Raw genomic sequence first — 25,565 nt, forward strand, 5'->3', positions numbered from 1 at the left:
CTGAAAAAGCAGGGCACAAGCTGGGTACACTGAAAGGCTGCAAAATTTATTTTCACCGTTTCATTCTTAAAATTTAAATTTATTTTCTGGACACCTAAGCTTTGATTCCTTTTCATTCTTCAATCTGCCTTGGCAGTGCTCACCTCTCCCGATGGGTTTGCTGTCGCACACAGGCCTGGGGGAGCTCTTCAATGTATAGTATTACTGCCATCTTTAATTGAATTGTGCATATTCCAGGTGAGGGATGCTGTTAATTGACTGCATCTGTGAAAATTGCTGAGACCTGTTTAAGTCCAGCACAGAGTACTGGTCCCAGCTCTCATTTAAAATCAATTTCAGTAAAAACAATCCGCCCAAAGTGGCAAATAACAGAGTTTAGGATAATGCTTATGTACAGAGCGCAGGTACCTGATGGGATGCATCCTAGAATATTAACGGAAGTATCCACAGTGATAATGGATTTACTGGTAGTAATCATCCAAGGTTCCTTCAATTCCGGAAAAGTCCCAAGGGATTGGAAAACTGCCAGTGTGAAGCCTTTTTAAAAAAGGAAGGAGGCAAAAAACACAGGTATCTGCAGGCCAGTTAGCTTAAAATCTGTTATTGGAAACTGTTAGACTCTGTTATAAAGGATGTACTAGCACAGCATTTGGAAATATATAAATTATTAGGTAGTCAACATGATTCCATAAATGGGAATTCTTTAAGAAGGTATCTACCAGGATTGATAAAGAGAAGCAGTGAATGCTTTGGATTTCCAGAAGGCATTTGACAAGATACCACACATTAGGCTACTTAATAAGAGCCCCTGGTGTTGGAGGTAGTATATTAGTATGACTAGAGGACTGGCTAACTAATGGAAGACAGAGAGCTGGGATACAGGAGATATTTTCAGGAATGAGAACCTTTAACCAGTCGAGTGCCACAGGGACTGTGGGGCTACAATTATTTACAACACATATCAGTGACTTGGATGATGGAAGTTAATGTCCTGATGAAGGGCTTTTGCCCGAAACGTCGATTTTGCTGCTCGTTTGATGCTGCCTGAACTGCTGTGCTCTTCCAGCATCACTAATCCAGTTAATGTACTATTGCCAAGTTTGCAGATGACACAAAAATAAGTGATAAGACAAGTGGTGAGAGTGACAGAAAATGTCTACAGATGATTATAGACAGGTTAAATCAAAACCTTGGCAGATGGAATACAATGTGGGAAAATATGAGGATATGTACTTGGGCATGAAGAATAGAGGAAATAAATATTATTGAAATGGAGAAGGACAGCAGAAAGTGCAGCACAGAACAAATTATTTGGCAGCTTTTGTGCATGAATCACAAGAAGCTGGCATACAGTTTCAGCAGGTCACAGGAAAGGCAAATGGAACGTTGGCCTTTATTTCAAAGAGTATAAAATAAGATCTGATAAAACTGTACAAGGCATTCATCGGCTAACACCTAGAATACAGTGACCAGTTTTGGTCCCCTTATCTAAAGAAAGATACATACAATTGGAGGCAGCCCAGAGAAGCTTCACTAGATTGATCCTAGGCATGGATGAGCCAAAAAGCACAAATCTTTGAAGATGACAGGAAAAGTTGAGGGCACAGTTAATGAAGGAAATTCAGTCACATACAGTAATTTGATTGGAGAAGTTGAAGAAAGCTGAGGGATTTGTTTGAATCATTCAAAATCAAAAGAGGTTTGGAAAGGGTAGAGATGGGGAAAAAATCATTCCCATTGACGGAAGGATATCGACAAAGAAGTCAGATTTAAGTGATTGGCAAAAAAAATTAAGAATCATGAAGGTAAAGCTTTTCATGTAACAAGTTTCTAAGATCTGGAATTTACTGGAATGGGAAGCATGGTGGAAACAGGTTCATTTCAGGCACCCATTCTTGTGTGAAATAGAAAAATGCACACGTTTATGGGGAGAAGGGAAAGGAATGTCTCTAGGTGCATCGTTCCTCCAGAGATCCAGTGCTGACATGATGGACTGAATAGCTACATGGAGCCATAATGATAAATTCAAAACATCCTGATAAACCAAGAATGGAGGAAAACAGGAAACCACAGTGGTTGAATTCCCTATTACTTTCAATCCAAGCTTTGAGAATCCTAAATGTTTAAGTTTTGGAAGCAAAGCATAGTGTCTTTTCTAGCTACCAGTCAAATGAGCAGGCAGCAACCAGAGCCACTTCAGAATGTGGTAAAATCACAATTGACCTAGAGGGTTGTTCTCTTATTAGACAGATGATTGGTGGTGGTTTAACCAGAGGGTCACCCTGCCTTACTTGAGGGGACAGTTTGGTACACTGTCACGTTTTGGTGATATGAGCACACCTATGAGCTAAGAGCCAGGAAAATGCCATGAAGTTTTCAGCACTTATTTATTACGTGGTATTCTAAGACTTCTGGGGCAAATGACTGACCCCATCCTTCACCAGAACTTGGGCAGAAACTCTTATATACAGGTGCAGCTTGGCAATTTGCTTAAATTTCATATCCCAAGTAGCAGAAGTCACAATTAATTTTTTCTTCTGCACGTCAACAATTTATAGAAGCTCTTTGAAAGTAAATACAAGACCACTTATTTACTGGATTCAAACTTTATTTACTCTATTTGGTAATTTTCAACAGATTTTGGTGATTTTTGGCAGATACATTATGCAACTAATCCAGTAACATTTTTCTGCTTCTCAAACATCTCTTTCAATTGGTTTTCAGTTGTCACTTCTCTTTGTTGCATTAAGTCTTTGTCTCCCTTGGTCACACCCCAGCTATCTGGCTTTGAGAAAGAGGCTGAATATGGTCGGCCAGTTGCAGGAATCAGTTTCTCCCAATATGCCTGCTGAGCTCTGGAAAACAGGGCAAAGAAAACGCTTTACTTTCCGATGCCATGTGCCACAGATTTCTGCAAACGTGGTTGACAACTATCTCTGTTGGTTAATGAATGGTCAGAAAGAGATACTAGCTCTGGGTCATTAGGAAAGCAGTGGGAAATCTTTTGACTTCTGTCTTCTTGAAGGCTCGATATCACACTATACAGATTTAAATTCTGCACATGTTCTACATAAGCCATGACACTCTGGAAGGAGACCAACAGATTTATAGCTTCCAGGAGTTTCAGTGGAAATTAAAAATAATGTCTAAATTATTAAAAATAATGTCTAAATTGGGGCGGCACGGTGGTACAGTGGTTAGCACTGCTACCTCACAGCGCCAAAGACCCAGGTTCAATTCCCGCCTCAGGCAACTGTCTGTGTGGAGTTTGCACATTCTCCCCGTGTCTGCGTGGGTTTCCTCTGGGTGCTCCAGTTTCCTCCCACAGTCCAAAGATGTGCAGGTTAGGTGAATTAGCCATGCTAAATTGCCCGTTATGTTAGGTGAAGGGGTAAATGTAAGGGAATGGTTTTGGGTGGGTTGCTCTTCGGAGTGTCGGTGTGGACTTGTTGGGCCGAATGGCCTGTTTCCACACTGTAAGTAATCTAATCTAATTAATACAATAACAGGATTAGATGATAGTTAATAATAGTTGAATGGCTGATAAAGAACAGGCACAACTAGCCTTCTGAGTTTTAAATTCCTAAGCAGCTCAGTTTTGAGCAAATGTAATGAAGACTTTTGAAATGATTTTATGGTAAAAAAAAGTGTACTAACAAATTTTTTTAAAGTTTTATACTGAAATGTATTGCCTAAATTATGGTTATGAATTGCATATTTATTTTCAGTCCCACTGCCATAACAATTATCATACATTATCTGACTTTATTTTAAAATTTGTTTCAGAAACAGGAAAGTTGAAATGTTAGCACCTCAGTTCTTTAAAAGCATAATTCTCATTTGGAATAATTTTGATTTTGGGCAACTGACAATGTAAGCTGCCTCTTATACATCTCTCCTGATATCTTTCTGTTTTACACTGATGGCCAAGGTGAACATTACTACCAACAGATTGGTATACAGGAAAGTTCCAGTTATTCATACCTTGCTCGCACCCAAGGCTTTGTGTGCATTGCCAAGCCACCTCCCCAGGCGTCATGTTTCTCTGAAGCTTTTGGAAGGAAGCCCCTTTCAGCTGCTAGCTCTTCTGCTATAGCCCTAATGTGATAGGGTTCAAATCCACAACAGCCACCAATGTAACGGATTCCCAGGTTATATGCATCTCTTGCATATTTGTGTGTGTCCCATCTGGTGGCAATTCGTGGCTCCAGAGCTTTTTAAAAGAACAGATTAGGGTGATAAATCACATGCTCAAACTGCAACCAAACAGTTATGTTGCTTTCAAAATAAAATCAAATGGAAAAATCTTTGGTTGTTTCTGCCCTGAATATACATGCCACAGAAAATGGTCTTAGATTTATAATTCGGAGCTTATTTTTGAACCATACTGCAATTCCTTGGGTGAGTTGTTGATGGGAGGGGTGCGGGTACTATGGTGGCTCCACCAAATTCTCACCATAACCCTATAACCAGAGGTGCCAGCTCCTGGCACTTTCTGATTTGCCTTATTAGGGGTCCCTCCTTTCGGAGACAGGAGTGGTTTTGTGTTAGAGTCAGGCCTCTGCCCATATGTGCATTTCTGGAGGGAAGGTGGTGCACCAAGATGAGGTGATGGGTGCATTTTCACCTGTGAATGGATGGTATGGAGTTGCCGGTGTTAGACCGGGGTGGGCAAAGTTAAAAATCACACAACACCAGTTTCTAGTCCAACAGGTTTATTTGGAAGTACTAGCTTTAGGAGCTACCTGATGAAGGAGCAGCATTTCGAAAGAGAGTACTTCCAAATAAACCTGTTGGACTATAACCTGGTGTTGTGTGATTTTTAACTATAAATGGATGACAGTGTACCTCCCCCTGGTAATTTAGGTCAGGAAAGCTCCTCCTCCTTCCTTCACAGCTTCGCCCACAATGTCATGGTGTCTACAACCAGATGGTCCATGCAACTTTAATACTCTTCCAGTGATTCTGCAAACTCCATGCAGTCAGCTCTGGAGGGGTCACAGAATCATTCAACATGGAAACAGATCCTTCAGTCCACTTTGTCCATACCAACCAAGTTTCCCAAACTAAACTAGCCCCACTTGCCTGCATTTAGCCCATATCTCTATAAATCTTTCCTATTCATTTTAAATGTTGTAACTACCACATATCACTTTGTGTAAAAACATTGTCCCTCTATCTTAAGCAGCCAGGTGTACTCCAGAGAATTTCAGAAGTTTGATTTCTATATTTTTGTTCAGTTACAGATTATGATAGAGAACAGAAATTTACCATCTCTTCAATGGAGTTCCTCACTGTAACTCAATCCTCGGTCCACATTCGTAATTAACATTCATGAAAAAGGATGGTCCCTTATATAGCCAATACAGATTTACTGAGGGGCTGCTGGCCCGGCTTATTCATCCATTACTCCAAGGTGGGAGTACAAAACTCACTGGAATTAGAACTTCAGTTCCCATCTGTGGGCCTGAGCTAAAATCCAGTACCGACAATTGGATGATCCACATCACTGGAGGTGAGCAATGAAACTTCAGAGTTTCTGAAGACTAAATGAGCTGGAACTGAGTACTTTTTGGACTTCTGTCTGAGTTTATGGGCCAGTAGCAAACCCTTTGGGCAGCACTGAAGAAGACTTTACCCTTGGAGAGCTTTTGACACAATATGATTAGAGTTTGAAGATCTATTGCAAATTCAGAATATTGAGATCAGGGAGAAGCATTGTTAACAGATCAGCCAAATCTGTGCCACTACTTGGAAGATCCCTGTTGTCAACCAGATTCAAGGATTCATTTTGAGTTTAATTTGTCATCCTGACCGCACTACTTGTTGGTTAGAAGGCTACAGTACTGCTGTAGAGGATACTGAAACTTAGGAGTTCACGCATTCAAAACAGAAGTTATTTTCCTGAAGATCACCTTGTAAGAGTTGATTAAAATCAAACACATTCTCAGTAGCAGGGCGAGAATATGATTTTGCTGATGCTTTCAAATGACTGGACACCATTTCTATATCTACTAGCATAGATCTTATACATTTTCCTGCTCAATCTTTTCTCTTAACTGTCACTTCTTATCTGTTACAACTGAAGTCAGAAATGCAGAGTAACAAACAGGAATGGCCTAGGCTTGACTTGAGGCCTATCAGCAACTACATACAAATAGAGAAAAGAATTCTAAAATTCCAATAAATCCAAACTTTACAGAAGGCATTAAAGCAGCAAATTAAAATATTTACCAAATGGAAATTCTGGAAGATCAATGAATCCCTGCTTGTTGCAGTCAGGTGTGTGCAGAGCTAAGGGCTGCACCATTAAGTGCGCTTTTAGTTTTGCAGCTTCTAAACCTTCTTTCATAAGCTTCATAGTTTTGAGGCAAGTAGCTGGGTCGAAATGGCAGTTCACTCCAACAATGTCAGCACCTACAAAATCAGAATGCAAAAATCATCTTTACTTTGTTTGAGAAGTGAGAGGCTAGAAACATTGGCATACAAAGGGACATGTGTGTCCCTGTGCTTGAATTAGAGGAATTTTACATTTAGGTAGACCAAACAACCAGGAAAACAAATGGTACATTGGCCATTTACTGCAATTGTACACAGACCAAACCGGGAGTGTTTTGCACAGATTTAGTTTCCTTAGGGAAGGAGAGATGTACTTGCCTCAGAGAGTGCTCAGCACTAGGTTAATTGATTGATTCATTTGATGAGAAGATTGCCCTTTCAGGTGAAATTGAGTAGATGAGGTACATATCACTTAAGGTTTGAAGAATTTGAGGTAATCTAATAGAAATAGATCAAATTCTTTAAAAGGCTTCGTAAGGTATATTTCCTTGGATCAGAAGACAAGAATGAGTGACCAGAACTTGAAAGCTAGTATTCTTTCATTCAAGTCTGAGATGGGGAAAAAATTCTTCAGGGATTGTAAATCTTTGGAACTCTCCATCGCAGAGGATTATGGATGCTTTCAGTTAGTTAGGAATAATTAGTTTAAATTAGAGATTTTAAGTTAAATTAATAATACTTATGATCGAAGAGGAAACTTTAGCTGCATATGGATTACTTCAGGCTCAGGGGATACAAAGCCTTGGTTCATTCAACATCTTCAAGAGATAGGTTGATGGGATATTTTTGAGTACTATGGAATCAAAAGAAGCAGGATAAGTATGGGGAGGGTGGAGCCACGTAGACCATCATCATATGGAGTAGCATGCTTGAAGGCTGAATGGCCCTCCCTGCAGGAGCCAGAAAACAGATTCACAGAATTTCTATTCTGCGATAATCTAGTTGGACTGAATACACTTCAATTCCTTTAAACAAACCTACTGTTTTGCAGAATTCTAAGCTTGCATCCACTAAAATGCTTCAAGTTTTTAACAATAAGTTTGAAAGCTAAGCAATTAGTGAACTGTCAGACAGAACTGAAGCTCATGGCTGATGGCAATAGCAGCAAACTCTACAGCCTTCCAGTGAGGCAGTCACTTCTTCCACAAGCAAGCAACTATCCCACTCCTACAGTAGCTGAAGACAAGGGATCAAATAAGACAGAACTGAATAAAGGTCTTCACTCAAAAAAGTTATTTTGTTGAAGATCACCTGTGATTTCTGACAGGGAGAACCATCAGCCAATTTGGAGAAAATCAATTATTACCAAAGTGACTTGAATGTATCAGACAATGGCCCAGATGTTCTAGTCAAGAGCCCAAAGGGAGTGCCTGCTGTTGACCTCAATTTAACTGCCTAGTTATCACTTTATTGATTGTCCAATGCCTACTTCAGCCGGGAGGGAGTTACAGAGTCAGCTGGTGGCCTGGTGGTGAGTGCAGTTCCAATGCAGTCGCACTATCGGTCATCATGAAGAAATGCCCTTTAAAAGACCATCTTCAGTTCAGTGACTGTTCGTACACTGTTTTTAGATGAATCTATTACCCCACCCCAACATACTGAATAATCTCCCCTAGCTTACAGTGTTTAAGTCCTTCAACAATACTCAAACTCCTCCCAAGCAAGAAAGTTGGATGAATTGCCTTACCAGCCTTTACAAGTCTAACTGCACAGTCCCCTGCTGACACTCCACTCAAATCACCCTCAGGACCAATGCACAGGGTGGCTCCAACTGGTTTGCCGGATTCTTTCAAAACATGAACTGCCCACTCTGCTTCTTCCACATGTTCAAAGTACTGCAAGAGACAGAGTACCAGCATTTAGACACCAGTAATACTATTATAAATCTTCTCATTTGAAGTCTCTTCCTGGAAAACAAAATAACAAGCTATTAATTTTCCAAAAAAGGTTTTCCAATAAAAACATGGGTCCATACTTTCCACTTTGTTAATTTTATCTGAAAATTAGATACAAGTATGTAATGTCAGTAGAAAGCACCGATTATTCATCTTTGCTTAATATAATTTTAAATACTGAAATGTGGGAGAAAATTATGCAGGCAGAGAAACTTGACTATCTGTGTCATCCTTTTCAGGCTGTGGAAATACCCAAGATGATTTTGAGAGCAGAAAACTCAATGGTCATTTGGGAGGAGGCCAAAATAAAACATAACATTGGAGCAAAAGGCTAACTTTTACATTTGGAGCTCTGTAATAGATTGCAGAAATGCAAGATTGTTTGTCGTATATTTCTCATTTCTTTTTTATTTAGTCCAAATTAGCATGCTTTGTTCAAAACTGATTCCTAGGATATGCTGTCATCGCTAGTTAGTTATGTCAATAAAATCTAAAAGTATAATTGTTTATTTTAATTGACAAGTATTGCCAAGAACATCCATATCCATGTTGGTTAGGTGAACTGGAAGATTGAAAGGACACTGGTTTATTGGAAATATTCATGTTAAATTTAACATGTTCCTAAGAAAAAGAAATCAAAGAAGAGTATAATTTATTGTACTAAGATAACAGAGAGAGATTTGGAACAATTTCAATATTAACTAATGTGTATTATTTTTCTTTGTCAGATATCTAACAAGCTGAGCAAGTATTCAGGTTCACATAAAGCCTAGTCTAAATGAAAATGATTACTTCTTCATATCTCACATCATCTCCTGTGATTGCTATGCTTTCATTTTTTAATTAACTTACAGATATTTATTTTCATGCTCCAATTCTGTATGTTTGAATTGTAGACTGAAATATACTCAATTGCATTTGTGTGTGGCAGAACTGGAAATATGGTGCTCCTTCAAGTCAATTTCCAATATCTATTTTATGACAAGAGGTCATTATTTGACCTCCAGCAAAATGCTTTGGTTCACTCGAAGCAATTGTATTAAGTACAAGCAAATGTAAACAAGGTCAAATTGAAATATAACTCATCATTTTGTCTACATGCAGTCAAACTGAATAGAAACCAATGTTTTTTATTCACTTATGGGATGGGAGTATCACTGGCTAGGCCAACATTTTCATTGCCAATCCAATTAGGCAGTTAAGAGTCAATCACATTGCTGTGGGTCTGGAGTCACATATAGTCCAGACCAGGTAAGGATGACAATTTCCTTCCCTAAAGGACATTAGTGAACCAGATAGATTATTCTTGACAATGATTTCACTGTCATCATTAGACTCTTAAATTTCACCATCTGCCAATGGCAAGATTTGAACTCAGGGCCCCAGAACATTACCTGGGTCTCAGGATTAACTGCCTATGATAATACCACTAGGCCATCACTTTCCTCACTTCACCTTACGAACAATTAGGGACTTTCACAAAGAGATTTCAAAATATCACTGCAGCAACAAAGGTAGCGCCTAATATGGAAAGGACATGATAAAGTTGCTGCTTTAGTAACTATACAGCAAGTGTGAAGGAGGAAGTTGTGAAAATATCTATGGGACCGAAGGAGAGTTATACATTATGCAGCAACTCTATGGCAATTAAAGACTGAGAAATTTGAAACAGGCAGCTCAAATTGCAAGGAAGGTCTGTTTGAAAAAAAGGCCAAATGGCCAGCAATCACTATTTGTGTAAATATAGTCACAAATCTCTCACCACTCATATCACAGGGACCCTCCAATCATCTATAGAAGTTGGTCACTTTTTTGACACAAGATCTAACATTTCCTTTCCCTGCCCAATGAAAACACGGAGATTGCAAGGTAATGAAAGTAAATTTATTTTATTAAATCAAGCAGTGCAAGTAGTGTAGGGCTGTTACCATGTTTGATCTTTTAACTTCTGAGTGAGGTAGCACTCACCACCAATTGTTGGGTGCATTGTCAGTCACTGACCTGCAGTGAATATACAAGGTTCACTGCGTGCATCAGTGCTGAGAGGCTGCTGTGCTGTATAATCACAGATCGCTTGTTGCTTATGGAGATAGCAGCTGTTGTCTTCTATTACTGTTAATTATTCCTGTTAATTATGTGCTAAATGATTGCTCCTATGCTTCTCCATGAAATCTCCTTCCTGGAGAGCATTTTAGAATAAAAACGGATATTTGTAAGCATAGAACAGCTCATGTGATACAACAGTAGTATTCTTTAGCTCTGAGCCAGGAGGTATGTGTTCAAGGTACGACTTGCTCCATGTGTCATAACATGGCGGGTTAAAATAAATTTTAAAACATCTGAGCCAGAATTTCCAAGCAGCAGGCCAGTCCATCATCAGAATGGACCTTATGCTCATTAATGTCAGGACGGGTCAGGATGGATGACTTACATCTGAGGGACAAGAGGAGGAACTACTCAGTAGGAATTTTTATCTTTCCTGGTCCTAGTAGAACAGCGACACTACTATTGTGATCGGGTGCCATCTCCCTCTAGAACCAATTCCAGAACCTGTCTGAAATGTGCCCTGGCCCTGACAGGTCATCTAGGTCCTTTGAATTCCCTTCTTGGATGCATTCAACATTTAGCCCAGTAAGCTGAAACTAACAAAGACAGTACTCCAGAAACTGAATCCCAAAACCTCCATAACAAAAATGGCACCAGTCTTGAGCTGCTCCTATGATGCCTATTCCTTGCTCAATTGTTTCCATTGATCTTGTTAATGGCTCACTGGGAAATGTTGGTAAAGATAATTACTCTTGCAGCATCATAACATCTTCTAGTGCTTTGTACAAGTAGCAAATTACCATTCAGCATCTTGTTTCAAGAAACCTTAACACGCAGGACACTCAAGGCATCCATTATGTATCTGATGGCACTTGTTTGGCAATTATGTCAAACGAGGAGTCGACCTTTCAGGTTGGAACCTTTCATCAAGACTGGGAGAGGGGAAGGGGGCTGCGATCTAAATGGGGGTGGGTGGTGTGGGGTTGAATCCCAGGCCCAGACCTCCCTCTCCACCCTGCCCCCTTAACGTGACCCTACCTGTCCATCTTCCTTCCCACCTATCCATTCCACCCTTTCCACTGACCAATCACAGCCACCTCCTACTTGCACCCACCTATCTTTCCCCCAGCCCCATCCTTCTTCCTCTTTCGCAGCCCCCCTCCCCTCCCCTAGACCTTATGAAAAATTCTGACCTGAAACATCAGCTCCCCTTCTCCTCTGGTGCTGCTTGACCTGCTGGGTTTTTCCCAGCTCCACTCTTTATCCACTCTGACTCTTCAGCATCTGTAGGTCTCACTATCTCCAATGGTGTCAAATGATTTGACAAATATCTCATCCTATACTTCCTCCTCAATATCACTTCTCATTCTATATACTAGTACCTTGTTCAGCTGGGAGAACTAATAGATGGCACACTCAGGTAAAGACAAGCCCTTCAATTCACCCTGAGGATTCTCCTCACAAAAGAGGCTTATTCAGATGACAAGCTCAACTACTATTTTATCTGTGGACCAGAGATGCTGGTCATACCGTGCTTTCAAATGAGGCAATGTCCTTCATTTCTACTCATTTCTGCAGCATAATGCATGACAAGCTGGCCGTGCCAAAGCCAATGAAACCTTCAATGTTGCAATTCACTCCTTCACTTCCATTACAGGATTGCGCCTGTTGAGGCAATACAAAAGGGCATTATCAGCCCCTCACCATCCACAGAAATGTGGATGTAAGACTCATGAGCATATTAATCTAACACATGCTCTTACAGACACCAAATCTCTCCATACTCACCTTACTGAATAACACTTTGCTCCACTGTGGCAAGTTGTTTTTGATCACAAGGATCTATGTTATGCTCCCCTATAATGTACTGGATTGCCATTAAACATGAGATCATGTCGTCCAGCAATTTCTGCTTTTGTTTAGTTCAGACCATTAGGTGGTATTTTGGATAACAGCATTTTAAAATGTACTTTCTTTGCCATGGTAATGCATATAATGAGGCAATAAAACTGTTGTTCCGCTTAAAGCAACATTGCTGACATTTCTCTGCGACATTACAGCAATTTTGGGCCATACCTTTCAACAATTACTTCCCTTCATGTCCAGCTATGGCCTATGCTGTGCGACTTTACAGGATTATTTGTACCTTACCTTTTTACTCTTCTTTAAGTTGTGCAAATTCTTCTGGACCTCGTGTAGGTCCTTGAGTAGTTGATATGGAGCTCTCCTTCAGTGGGAAATTGCCATACTTGCTTACTCCTTAGCATATTTGGGATCATCGCCCCCACCAAAAATCTGATAGGTATGCTTCATTCCAGAGGTTACCAGTACCTGCAGGACTTGGGCACTAAATTGTGCTTTTCCCAATCTTCGTTAAGCCGTTTTGCACAAATACTGTGCACTTCACAGCTGAAACTTTAATATTTATATACTGGTTAAGTAGCTTGTTAACTGCTTGTCTGAGAAGTTTTAAGTGTATGGTGACTGGCTTGTTGTTATATTAAACTACTAAATGAAAATTGACTAAATAAAAATCATATAATTGTTAGTGGACTGCAAATAAATGGCAGAAATGGCACTTTGTATTTTCAGGTCAATAGAGAAAGCAACAGCTTTTATACTCAAAGCCCCTCTATGAGAAATCTGGAGCTTGGTTGGAACAGAGAATAACCGAGGAAACTGATACATCCTTACCAGAAAAGGGAGCAAGATAATTAGATATGAATAAAATACATTCCAAATCAGTTTGCTTTAGGAAACATAAGATAGAAGAAAATAAACAGAGCAAGCTGCAGTCATTTGCCTGGCATGACTCCCACTAGACTAACATAAACTAATTCGTTAGGCAGCTTGGTGCAAAATAAGTACTGCCAAAACTATTAAACATGCCAAAGCCAAGTAATCCAAAGCTTCTTGCACTTTTTTCTTCTCTGCTCTATTATCTGGTTTTAGATTTTTTAGGCATGCAGACAATGTAAAGTTATTTTTTTCTCTTAGATGTGTTAATAAATATTTAGAAATAGTTAATTGCAAAGACACTATACCTCAGCAAGCATGAAGTCTACGTTTTTCTTGATAAAGACATCCAGTTGTTTCCTGAAGATAGCCTTCACCTCTGTCTCACTTTTGCAGCTGAGGTAGGAAGGGGTTTGGCTGACTCCCCCAGCAACGAGGGCATCTCCTTCATCAGCCACCTCTCTAGCAATGTCACAAGCAGCTTCATTCACTTTCTGGCCCTGAAAAAAAGAGATAACACATGAAGCTACAACATTTTACAGGCCAGCTTTAATGACATAACAAAACATCGCAACTTGTGAAGTAAAAGACAATTTTACTGGCCAACTCATTTCACAAGTTTATAGCCAAACGTTGTATCAAGAAAGCCAAGGACTTACTGCTTGATAGTTCACAGGCTGAATGCACTGAATGTCATGAATTTAGGCCCAGAAGCCAGTAGGTTTTCTTTATTAAAGTTTGATAGAAACTATACAGACCATAATCCATGCGACCCAAAACTCGAGCAAGAGCAGGTTCTGGGGTTGGGGTGGGGGTGGGATGAGTGAAAGACAGAAGAGAAGAGACAATACGCAGCATGTCTAGGACTTAGTCTGTTTGTGCTGTTGTAAAGAGATATGAAGATAAGAGTTCAGATAATTCAACACTATGTTGCCAGTTTCATAAAGCTCCAAGCCAAGAACATATAATTGAATCAGAATTAGAACAGACACAACACTTACATATATATAAAGAGATATTCTGACAGAAATAAGATTAATTCTTAAGTTAATATTAAGATAACGAGACCCAGACAGACTGTATTGATACACACATTTGTTGGTATATATGTCTGAAATACATTTTGGCACAATAAGATTGCTTTAATTTCTTTGTTCTTGTCAGTGAATGGAACGAGTTATTATGTATGCTGACTTTTGCCATAGTGTAGGATAAAAGTTATTACTAAAGCTTCTTTTGTAAACTTCAGGCAATTTAACATCATACTGTTTGTTTCCAGCTTAAACGAGTCCTCCTTACCCTGCACCATGTTCTGCTGGATTTTGTATATTGATTCTCAGTGTCTTAGCATCTGAAAATTAAAATTCTCTTCCTCAACTATAAAAATCGATCTGCCTGACTTCGCCTTTTTGTACATCTTTGCCTCCTTATTCCATCATTCAACCATCTACTCCTTGTAGAAGAATACCACACATGGCGTACTTCATTGCCCCTCCTTAATTCCCCCTCTTTAGTCACCATTCCCACTCTTTCTGATACTTGTTCCCATTTTGCCTGTGACAGACATTTAAGTTCAAACAATGGCTCCAGCAAACAGGGGTTTCAGTTCCAAAGATAAACTGAAGAAGCTGGAGTGTTTCCCTTGTAAAGGTAAAGGCCAAGAGGAGATTTGACAGAGGTATTCAAAATCGTATTGATCTGGACAGTATAGATGGGGAGAAGCTGATCCCACTCCTGAAAGGATTGTTAACACCAGAGTAAAGATGTAAAGTAATTAGTCGAAGTGAGAGGATTTTTGTTTCACATGGTGAGTGTTTTACACTCTATAATACATAAACTTTGATATGGAGACAGGATCAACTCAGACATTCAAAAGAGAATTAGACTGTTGTTTAGAAAGGATCAATGTGCAGGGATACAGAGAGAAGACAGGAGAAACAGTAAAATGCTAATTCAGAGGGCTGCTGCAGACACAACAGACCAAATGGACTCATCCTATACTTAATTATTACATACAAATGAAAGCTTTTATTGTAAAATGTTGTGCTTTATTGGGCACATCTATTGCAGTAAGTTATTTACTTAGTAGTAAGGTCTCTGTACCTTTCTGTGAAAATGGACAGAAACTTACAATGAAGAGATGGAATCAGAGTGAAAAATCAAGACTTACTGAAAATTTTTGTTCCACATAATTTCCTCTGTTTTCCAACTTGTCTTCACTTGCATAAAAAGTGAAAGTCTGCATGACTGTAGAGCCTGCTCTGAGGAACTCACGATGTAGCTGTCTCACTAAAACAACAGCAAACAAAAATCTTTAAATAATTAATTTAAGGCCATACCAAGAACACCTGCCAATTGGCTGGATATTACCCTGTAAGTTCAGTTCTTGAATGGCATAGAATGTGACTCTGCTATTATTAATACTTAGGTATCTGACTCACATCAGTCAATCAAATCAAACCCACCAAACTATACAATGTATAACAATGCTCACACCTGCACACTGAAAAGAAACAGAACGTTGGAGTTGTACTCACTTTTTTCAAAAAAAGGTCCACTGCAAACTATTTTCAAAAGAAAACAGTCCATTGGGCAACATGGTTGCTCAGTGCTTAGCACGGTGGCCTTACAATGCCAGGGACCTGGGTTCTACTCCACTCTTGGGTAACTGGCTGTGTGGAGTTTGCACATTCTCCTTGCATCTGCAATGGTTTTCCTGTGGGTATTCCAGTTTAATCTCATAGTCCAAAGATGTGCAAGTTAGATAGATTGGCCAAGTTAAATTGTCCATACTGACAAGGAGTGTGCAGGCTAGGTGGATTAGCCATGTGGAGTTATGGGGACAGGGTGGGAGCTCTCTGGAATGGTTGGTGCAGGCTTGGTGGGCTGAATGGAATTTAATGAACTTCATCTAATTGGATTAGTCATTTACTTTTCATATTTGGATGACCAACTTTCTGAAATTGCCCAAAATATCAAGATTCTGTTGCAATCCTGATCACAACATTAAAACAAATGATCTATCTTTATTAACTAGCCCACCCAGAGATATCTGTCCCTGATGAATCAGAAATCATAATGAGAAATAGGTGGGGCTTGGGTATGTCAATTACTTCTTCAAAATAAAGATTTTATTTTAGTGAATTTATCTGATTTCACTGTGAACCTGCTAAGATTGCACCGCAATAAGTCAAGTTAAAGAGCAGAGTTTTATGCAGCATAAGCATTATTGGCAATGTGGCAATTGGCAAAGGACTATGTCAGTGGTTGCTTTGGTCTTACCAGCCTCAGGATGCTCTATTGTTGCTTCTGGTGTCCAGGGTCCAGCTTTGACATATCCTCTCTTTTCAAGAGCAAACACAAACCCTCCATCTCCAATAATTACCTCCCCAGAGGATAAACGCTCCAGAAGTCCCTGCAATAAAATGTTTTCTCAGTCATAAAAATAAATAAGGGTGGTAAATAGCAATGATAGTTATTAAAAATGTGTTTGTTAGAATAGTCAATAGGATTCATTAGACAGGTTCACTGCATTCAAGAACAGAAACAATATTTTACAATCATGCCCCCATCATTTAAGGCATGGACAGACAGACAATTGAGACTTGAGTCCTTAGATAAATATACCCATAAGTGGTCCATTACTCAACTGCAATGTGCAGTTGGCTCAAGTCTAACACTGGGAGCACATCAACAGCTTGTCTTAAAAGTATAATATAATCAGTATGAGCACTGACAACAACAGCCCTACAAGTATTCCCCGGAGATTCCCTTTTTGAAAATAGTTCTCAACTGGCTAAGTTAACAGAGCCAATGGGAAATCCTTTTACTTTTGAAGGTGGGATAATGTAGTGGGCTGGGGAGATAAGACAGGGAAGAGACATTAGATCCATGGTTAAATCAAAGTTCAGGATAAAAGAAAATGTAGCTATTATTCAAACATTTCAGTTGGAACATTACTAGACTTGTTGGGAGGACTAAGAAAAGGCCAATGCTGTTGGGAACTGATGGCTTTCCTGTTCTAACCAGCATCACACTGAGGAAAGACAGGTCACAGGGGCAAAGGATGTAACCTGGCATATCACCAAACCAAGTGGCCAGTGTGCTAAAGGAATGCATTCATTTGATATTTATTGCAGACTGAGTGTTTGGAGGGAACATGCAAACCCCCTTCCCAGGAGAAGGAGGGAGCAGCCAGGCAACAGCTGGGCTTAAACCCATGGATTTGCAATGTGCTTTTACTACCAGACATGTGTCTGTGCCAAGGGCAATAAGGACAGATGGGTGAGGGATAACAATATTTAGGGAGAGGTAAAGACATTAAGGATAATAAGGACAATGGTCTGAAGTAAGAAAGATATTTGTTGAGGGGTAATAAGGACAGTTGTCAAGGAGCAAGAAGGGCAATTAATGAGGGACAAGAAAGCCAAGAATAGTGAGGGGATTTCTCCAGCGATGGAGAAATCTATGTTAAGCCAGCGCCGCTTCTTCCTGCAAGAAAGAACGTAACAAATCCATTATTATTACATGGCGGGACAAACGTTTTGCAAAAATCAGAAAGACTTTTCAGAAAAGAAATTAAAAGTAAATCAGCGCATCAGCATTAGAAACGAAGGTGAAGAGGGTGGGGAAAAAAGGTGTTACTCTTTTGGCAGCGGACTTTCCGTCTTTCCCGACTGGTGGCATTTCCAGGTCACTGGCTCTCACTGTAAACTCTGCTGTACACTGCGTCCCAACTCCTGCTGACTGCTGGCTCCGCACATTCTTATAGAGAGGAGGAGAGCTTGTCATCTTCCCTGTAGCCACCTCCCTGTCTCTCTCATTGGTCTCCCAAGCGAGGTGAGAGGAGTGGAGGGGGGGGGGGGGGGGTAGAATGGTGCAAACGGACAAGGTTTCGCAAAAGTTGCAAAGTGTTTTGGGAGAGCGTCAAAGTTTGGGTAAAAGTACAGCAGAGAGGGAGGGTGGGGGTGGAATTATATCGATTTATTTCATGCAATTTTCTATATTCCAACTGGATCTTTTAGGATCTGGCCATGTCGAGGCTGCTAAGGTGCTTCCCTTCTGCCTTTCTCCGTGGAAAGCTGCCCGTGTTAGCGGAGTGCTCCCGCTGGATTCCTGTCCGTCTAATAGGCAGCGCCCCATCCAAACAGGGGTGAGTGCTTTCCGGAACCTCTGCACTGTGTGCGCAGAATGCACCTTCTGCTGTTCCAATGTATCGTTGTCTTCATTGCATTACCATTGCAATGTATCGTTGCAAATCACGACGGCCGTTCAGTGAATCAATGTTGCAAAAATCCTGGGGGCGCCGATTACAGTGGTTTGGAGACTGACTTTTAATATATATCCTTCGTCTATATCACTTCCTCCATACCTAGTCTTTTCCAATAAATTCCAAACAAATTAAGACACTGCGAGTCCAGTGTGGGCATTGTGTACTGAATGTAAATGCACCGTACCCTATTCTTTGGATGTAATGTGGACATTGTTGGTTCCTAATTTCTCGGCTATTGCAGAGGACAGTCAAGAGCCAACCCCTTGCTATGGGTCTGGATTCACTTGTGTGTAAAGATAGGAACTGTCATTCCCAAAAGAGATGTTAATAACTGACTCTATATTTTGGATTTCATTGAATTTTTAAGTTCGGCAGTTGCCTGGTGGGATTTGAACGAGAGAATCAGCTGAGTCTCTGGATTAGCAGTCCAACAATGTTCCCATCGCACCACAGATTTCCCAATACAGGTTCGCAGTTATTGCTGATAATCTGATCAAATAAGACAGTTAACTTTACATGTGCATTTAGCATATACTCACAGATATACTGTGATTCATTAAAAGAAATCAAAGGTTACACATAACAGTAGGGGTATTTGAACAGAGTATGGTTGGGAGCATATTAAATAAAGCTTTTGTGATATCAAAGTGCGCACAAGCTTTGTATAAAGCATATCCAGTATATTCTATATGTAAACATATATACCAATCCTATAACTGTTTATGTGTGCACATTTGCAGCCAGTGGCACAACTAGAAATAAATAGCTTCTTTGTGTTCTTCTGCATATTAGCAATGAAAATAACCGGGCACAATCCCCTGTGAAAAGGTGGAAAGATAATGCGGAGACAGTGATTATCGGAGGTGGCTGTGTTGGAGTTAGCCTGGCTTATCATCTTGCCAAAGCTGGAATGAAAGATGTGATATTGCTGGAAAAGTCGGAGCTAACAGCTGGCTCTACATGGCACGCAGTAAGGAATTAACATTATTTGTTTTTTGTCATGTGATCTTTATTTTTCTCATGAAAGCAATTGTGCTTGGTATAAAGTGCTCAGTACAATAGTTTAGTTGGCATACATTACAAATTGGTGACAGTTTCGGGGTGCATGCAATATAACACAAATTTCATCAGAGAATCTCAGAATTCTTACGGTGCAGAAGAAGGCCGGTCAAACCCATGGAATTCTGAATCAGTATTATGAGCATTTCCGATGTCATACCTTTTCCATATGACCCTGCACTCTGTTTCTATTTGAATGATCATCTAACACCCTCCTGAATACTTTAATTGAACCTGCCTGCACCACACTTCCAGGTTGTGTGTTTTAGAGCCTAACTACTTGCTGTGTGAAAAAAACTTTGATCAAAGCTCATTTTGCAAATTGCTTCAAGTCTGTACCTTCTGCTCAATCTTTTTATGAGCGGGAATAGTGTCTTTATATCTACTCTTTCCAGACCCCTCATGATTTTGAAAACTTATATTAAATCTCTTCTTAGCCTCTCCAATGAAAACGGTCCCAGCTTCTCCAATCTATCCTCATGACTGGAGTTTCTCACCCATGGAATTAACCTTGTAAATCTCTTGTGCACTTTCTCCAATGCTCACATCGTTCCACAAGTGCGGTGCCTAGAACTGTACATAGTACTTCAGATAATGTCTAACTGGTGTCTTATACAAGTTGAACATAGGTTCCTTGCTCATGTATTCTATCCCCCTGCAAAACAAAGCCTAGTCTCCTGTATGTTTTATTAGCTGCTAACTCTTTCTGAATTGCCCTTTAGTGACTTATGCATGTGTACACCCACTCTTACACATCCTTTAGGGTAGCGTCCTTTATTTTTTGCTGTATATCCATGTTCTTTTTATCAAAATATGTCACCTCACACTTTCTTTCCATTGAATACCATTTGCCACTTACAGTCCAATCTTTTCATTTTCGTACTTTTTCCAATCTTCCACACAATTTGCAATGCTTCCAATGTACTGTCAGTAAACTTGGAAGTTGTCCTGCACACACCAAGATCTAGATCTTTAATATAATCAAAAAAAGCAAGAGTCCTACAACTGACTCCAAGGGAACTCCATTGCTAACCTTCCTCCAAACTGGAATTTTCTGTTCACTGAAGATGATATGATTATGTTTGTAAAACTCTCTGAATGATTGAAGTGCAACAGGCAGAACTGAACAGAACTGGCCTTCATCATAATTCATGTCCCCAGGGCATCCTAAGGAGCTTTTTGTTTAGATTACTTACAATGTGGAAACAGGCCCTTCGGCCCAACAAGTCCACACCACCCCACCGAAGCACAACCCACCCATACCCCTAACCTAATACTACGGACAATTTAGCATGGCCAATTCACCTGCCCTGCACATCTTTGAACTGTGGGAGGAAACCAGAGCACCCGGAGGAAACCCACGCAGACACGGGGAGAATGTGCAAACTCCACGCAGTCAGTCGCCTGAGGCGGGAATTGAACCCGGGTCTCTGGCGCTGTGAGGCAGCAGTGCTAACCACTGTGCCACCGTGCCGCCCACCAGCTTTGTGGTCAATAAGTTACTGGAGAAGTGAGGTCACTGTTGGGCAAGTCAACACACAGCTAAATTGTTTACAGAAAGTTCCTACAAACAGGCATCAAGTTATTGAACTGTATTTTTGGCCATGATAACTGTCAGGTGAACATTAGCCAGGACACAGGAGAACTCACTGTTTTTCTTTGGATAAGTGCCAGGAAGTCTTTCAAGTACCTGATGCTGCAGCACTTTAACATCCAGAGTATATTGCCCTACAACCAGTATATTGTGCCATGTATCATCTTCAGATATAAAGGGATTCTTGAACCTTCATAATGTTTGAGAATGGGTTAAGAATCCAATGGGTTTAGCTGGCACTAATTCATATCTTTAGTTTGTGCTACCATGAACAAATTCCTGTCTTCTGGCCCAGAGCTTTGTACTTGGGTAAAAAGAAGTCTTCACTGAAGGAGGAAAGACCAAGTAATTTTTTCTAGAGTGTAGCAGGGCTATGTTGTGCAGTTGAAATGACATTGCAATGACAGTAGAAAAGCCTGAATTTGTGTATAATGCTATTTTGTTCACAAGATTTACTTTGAAGAACACTCAAATAGAATTCTATATAACTTTAGAAAGAGTGATTTCTTTTGCTTTCTGTTAACTGTTTTCCATTTTTTTTGGAGAGGGGCAACGGCAGACAACAGACTCCCCTGAAGGAATCATGCGATTTGACGATCATTAATATTACACGATTTAACAAGCATTGATAGCTGGATATTTTATTCATTAATTTATTATAAAAGCTGTAACATACTGCTGTGTTTTATAAATATGTACATATATATTCTTTTGTACTTAATGCATCTTTGTTAAAGTGTACTACATTTAGCATAGATATGTTGTAAATGTACAGTTTCTTAAGATTCATTTTGATGTCAAATGTACAGTGTAAATTGAGATTATTTTTTGTAGTTTTGTAGTATGTGCATGTTGCATGGCTCTGTGATATGTTAGATGCTCTATTGCTATTCCCCAATTACTAATCCATTCTAATATGTGTTAATTTTCTTGAACATTGATATTTTTAATGTATTTTTTCTATTTCAGCTTATGTCATAATCAGGATAAGTTATACTTCTGAAAAAGCATTTCAGTGTAATATATATGTATGTATTCTGAAATATTATCCATTATTTGACTTCCCATTTTATATACAATTGAATCTATATTCAGTTGTATTCTAAAATTCCAGTATGATGGCCAGTTAAATAAATACATGTAAATAAAAGCTGCTGCGAATAGTGCAAAAAGTGTTTGGTTATTTCTGAGAAAATTGCCAGTTCCACAATACAAAATTTCTACCAAAATGTGCTTTCTTAAAATACAACAAACATCAGTCTAGCAAGATTAAACTTGGTTTGATTCAGGGTGAGGAATTTTTATTTGATAATTGAAAGCAAAATCAAAAATTTATGATGTGTTTGCTCTAAAATTGTATACAAACATTTTCCTCAATTATTGGAAGGCTAACCAATGTTTACACAAGTCGATTAGAGAGTGTGCTCAAACCTCTTCACACGAAGGAATGGAGGATTGGAATGCTAATAATTCTAGAATCGCTTCAATTTCAGCACAGACTCACTGGGCTGAGTGGCCTCTTTCTGTGCCATGATTGCTCAATTGACTCTATATCACCATATGATTATAGGAATGAATCGGGAGAGGCTGAAGAGCAGGTCATCTGGATATGGTGAAGAAATGTGAGGGAAGTAATAAGGGAAAGCTAGCAAAAATAAATCTCGAATATAAGTGACTGATTTGCGAGGCCAATTCAGAGAGCAATTAAGAGTCAGTTACGTTGCTTTGCATCTGGAGTTACGTACTGAACAGGCAGGCAAGGACAGTCGATTAATAGATTTCATTTGCAAAGGATCATCAGTGAATCAAATGGATTTTTATGAAAATTGGGTGATCTTTTCAGCACCATGTTAGCTCCATATTTCTAATATATTTAAATACGGTAGTTACATGATGGGATTTGAATTCAGGTTGCTCACTTAGGAGGCCTTATTACTTATCTACTAACACAAACGCTATGGTTCAGAGAGAAGCCTGTTTTCAGATCCAGATTCTAAAGCTGGATTCTGAACATGTCTAATTTTCAAGAACCTAATTTTCAATTTGATGTTTTTTAAAAAAAAGTTGGAGCTTTGGTGATTTTCAGCATATTTACAAATATGATGAAGTATCGTTTACTAATTGAGCTATTGGAATATAGCATGATCTAAAACTGGTGATACAGGGTTAATGAGACCATTAAAAATAACAAACAAGCCACTGGGAGCAATTCCTAAAGGGACAGAATTGAAAAGCAGCAAAGTCATACTAAACATGTACAGAAACAAATACAGATAATGCTGGCGAACCTCAGCAGGTCTGGCAGCATCAGTGAAGAAAGAAACAGAGCTAACGTTTCAATTCTGATATGACGTCTGCAGTATAAAACCTTGATCAGAACACTATTGTACATAGTTTTGATCTCTAGAATATAAAACAAAACAGTTACACTCGAGAATGTGTGCGATAGATTAACGTGTGTGATAATCGATGAGATTAATCAGGCTTGGGCTCGTTTCCCCTGAGCTAAAAGGTGGGCCAACGGTTTGATACAGGTCTTTAACATTATAGAGGCCTTTACTCAGCAGAAGTTGAGAAATTGCAAAGAGACCAAGACTAGCATCCACCAAATAAAGGAAAATAATATAGAGTTTGGAAATCTGCAATAAAAGTGAACATACTGGAATTATGTGGCAGACTTGGTATCATCTGTTGACAGAGAAACAGAGTTAACATCTCAGGTTGATTACTGCTATAACCAATGCTGAGGATAGATCATTGACCCCAAAAAGTGACTTGGTATCTCTCTGCAGATGCCACTAGCCATGTTAAGTGTTTCCGGAATGTTCTGTTTTCCGGCTATTGATGAAAGATTGTCACCAGAAATTCAAACAAGGAATTCAGAAAAAGCATCTTACTCAGTGTACTTGAAATATGGGATGTGATTGAGTTGAGTGAATTTAAGGGAAGATGGATAGATACATAAAGGAGAAAGGAATGTGCTATTCTGACAAGGTGAGATAAAAACAGGTTGGAGGAGGATCATGGTGTCTAAACATATTGTACATTCCAGGTCATTCTAAGTAATTACAAACCATCAGTGGATGAGAATCTTTTTAGTTTTGTACTTACTTCCATAATTAATTTAACGGTCCATTAGAGATTTAGTTACATAGCTAGATTAGAAAAGTGTTTGAATTGTTCAGGTACTTTAAATTTGCTGTTCTGAACCCTTGGGATGAGCTATTGTTTGTTTTGAATGTGATCAATAGTTTTGAGAGTGTCTTTTTGTTGATGAACTTTCATCTATTTCATAGTGTTAGAAAACTGCAGGTTCATCATGATCTTCTCCTGATAATGGTGTTTCCTGTTTTTATACACTAGAGCAAGTTATTGGATCTACGTACTGCCATTCACATCCACAGAACATCCCAAAGTGAATTTCTTTTTGAAGTCTGGTTACTGTTTTGTAGGCCAATGCAACAACCTTTCATACAGGAATGTCCCACAAATAGGAATGAGATAACAGCCAGAGGTTTTTGTGAGATAAACAATCTGTTGTGAGGGTGGTGATATTGATTGGGGGATAGAAACCAGCAGGACTTCTCTTTATTTACTCAAATAATATCATGTATTATTTTACATCTACGTAAACAGACATATATGAGCTAAGTTTAGCATTTCTGAAAGATGGCACCTCTGACCTCACAGTACGCCCCTAGTACTGCTCCAAGGTATCAAATGTGTTGAAGACTTGAAGTGGGCTTTCAGATTGTAAACTGAGAGGCTCAGAGATGAAAGTGCTACCACTGAGTGGGTAGATCAGATTTTACACTATGAGTAGTTTGCAAGTTAAAATTGTGGCTTATTTTCAATCATGTTACAGTTCACAAACTAAATTTCACAACCTTCACTGCATTTTCAAGTCATTTTGGTACATAGTCTCCCAACATGGAGTTTTAGCTAATTGAAACATGTAACAACTCAATAAATTCTTTGTAATATATAATAAAAGTTGATGCAAAATGGAGTGAGGCCCTGGCTTAGAATAATTAATAGTGGCCAATGCTGTACATTTTCTGCACTTTAATAGAAATAGTTGGAAAATTCCTTCTCATACCAATAAGTCTTCACTAATCCCCTTTAAATTAGATGTCTGTCCTTGTCCCCTTAGGTAAAGATTTTCAGCCAAATTCATTTCTGCTTTTTTTTAACTTGCATCTTAATTCCAAATATTTGTTTTTTTGTTTAGGCTGGTTTAACAACATATTTTCATCCTGGGATCAATTTGAAGAAAATTCATCACTACAGCATCAAACTTTATGAAGCTTTGGAGGAAGAGACTGGACAGGTAGGTGCCTCCATTAACCTGTATGTTCACTCCACCATCCATCACAGTATATTCAAACTAGATTTCTCATTGCTCATAGCAAACTGATTGGACATTGTCAACTTTATTTAGAGAGTTTGGAATGACCTAGTATGCCAGGGTCATGGGGAAAAGGCGATATAAGAGACATTTTAGCTTCACCAGGAGTAATCTGTAAAACTATGTATTTTCATTTATTTTTAGAATGAAGAAAACCCAGTCGAGTTCTGTAGGACTTTTTAAATCAAGAGATCAGATAAGTGAGGTCAGCATAGA

General features: G+C 39.3%; 2 protein-coding genes across 3 annotated transcripts in view; one reads left to right on the forward strand and one right to left on the reverse strand.

The window, feature by feature from the left end:
* Positions 1 to 2,587: 2,587 nt before the first annotated feature.
* Positions 2,588 to 17,787, reverse strand: bhmt (betaine-homocysteine methyltransferase). Its single transcript, XM_072596231.1, has 8 exons — positions 17,661 to 17,787; positions 16,299 to 16,431; positions 15,187 to 15,305; positions 13,325 to 13,516; positions 8,027 to 8,174; positions 6,235 to 6,417; positions 3,985 to 4,213; positions 2,588 to 2,855 (listed from the first exon to the last, which is right to left on the reverse strand). Exons 1-8 carry the CDS (start codon positions 17,700 to 17,702, stop codon positions 2,663 to 2,665), a joined length of 1,239 nt encoding a protein of 412 aa, XP_072452332.1. The 5' UTR covers positions 17,703 to 17,787; the 3' UTR covers positions 2,588 to 2,662.
* A 151-nt stretch (positions 17,788 to 17,938) lies between these two features.
* Positions 17,939 to 25,565, forward strand: part of dmgdh (dimethylglycine dehydrogenase) — a 149,639-nt gene continuing 142,012 nt past the window's right edge. Inside the window, exons 1-3 of one of the 2 annotated variants that reach the window (XM_072596204.1) lie at positions 17,939 to 18,168; positions 19,081 to 19,258; positions 25,173 to 25,271. In XM_072596204.1, the coding sequence (XP_072452305.1) occupies positions 18,050 to 18,168; positions 19,081 to 19,258; positions 25,173 to 25,271 (396 nt within the window). In that variant the 5' untranslated portion in view covers positions 17,939 to 18,049. The remainder of the gene's footprint in view (positions 18,169 to 19,080; positions 19,259 to 25,172; positions 25,272 to 25,565) is intronic. The other variant, XM_072596197.1, reaches the window with a different exon arrangement.

Source organism: Chiloscyllium punctatum, chromosome 2, assembly GCF_047496795.1.
Source record: "Chiloscyllium punctatum isolate Juve2018m chromosome 2, sChiPun1.3, whole genome shotgun sequence".
NCBI classification, from domain to species: Eukaryota; Metazoa; Chordata; class Chondrichthyes; order Orectolobiformes; family Hemiscylliidae; genus Chiloscyllium; species Chiloscyllium punctatum.

Bases quoted from the DNA above. Each gene is read 5' to 3' on its own strand.
- bhmt (XM_072596231.1), bottom strand. From the start codon at position 17,702: ATGCCACCAGTCGGGAAAGACGGAAAGTCCGCTGCCAAAAGA. The intron at 6,418-8,026 runs GTAAGGCAATTC...CTGATTTTGTAG, and splicing joins AGTTAGACTTGTAAAGGCTG to GTGCTGACATTGTTGGAGTG. The intron at 2,856-3,984 runs GTATGAATAACT...CCTGTTTTCCAG, and splicing joins AAGCCTTGGGTGCGAGCAAG to AGCTCAGCAGGCATATTGGG.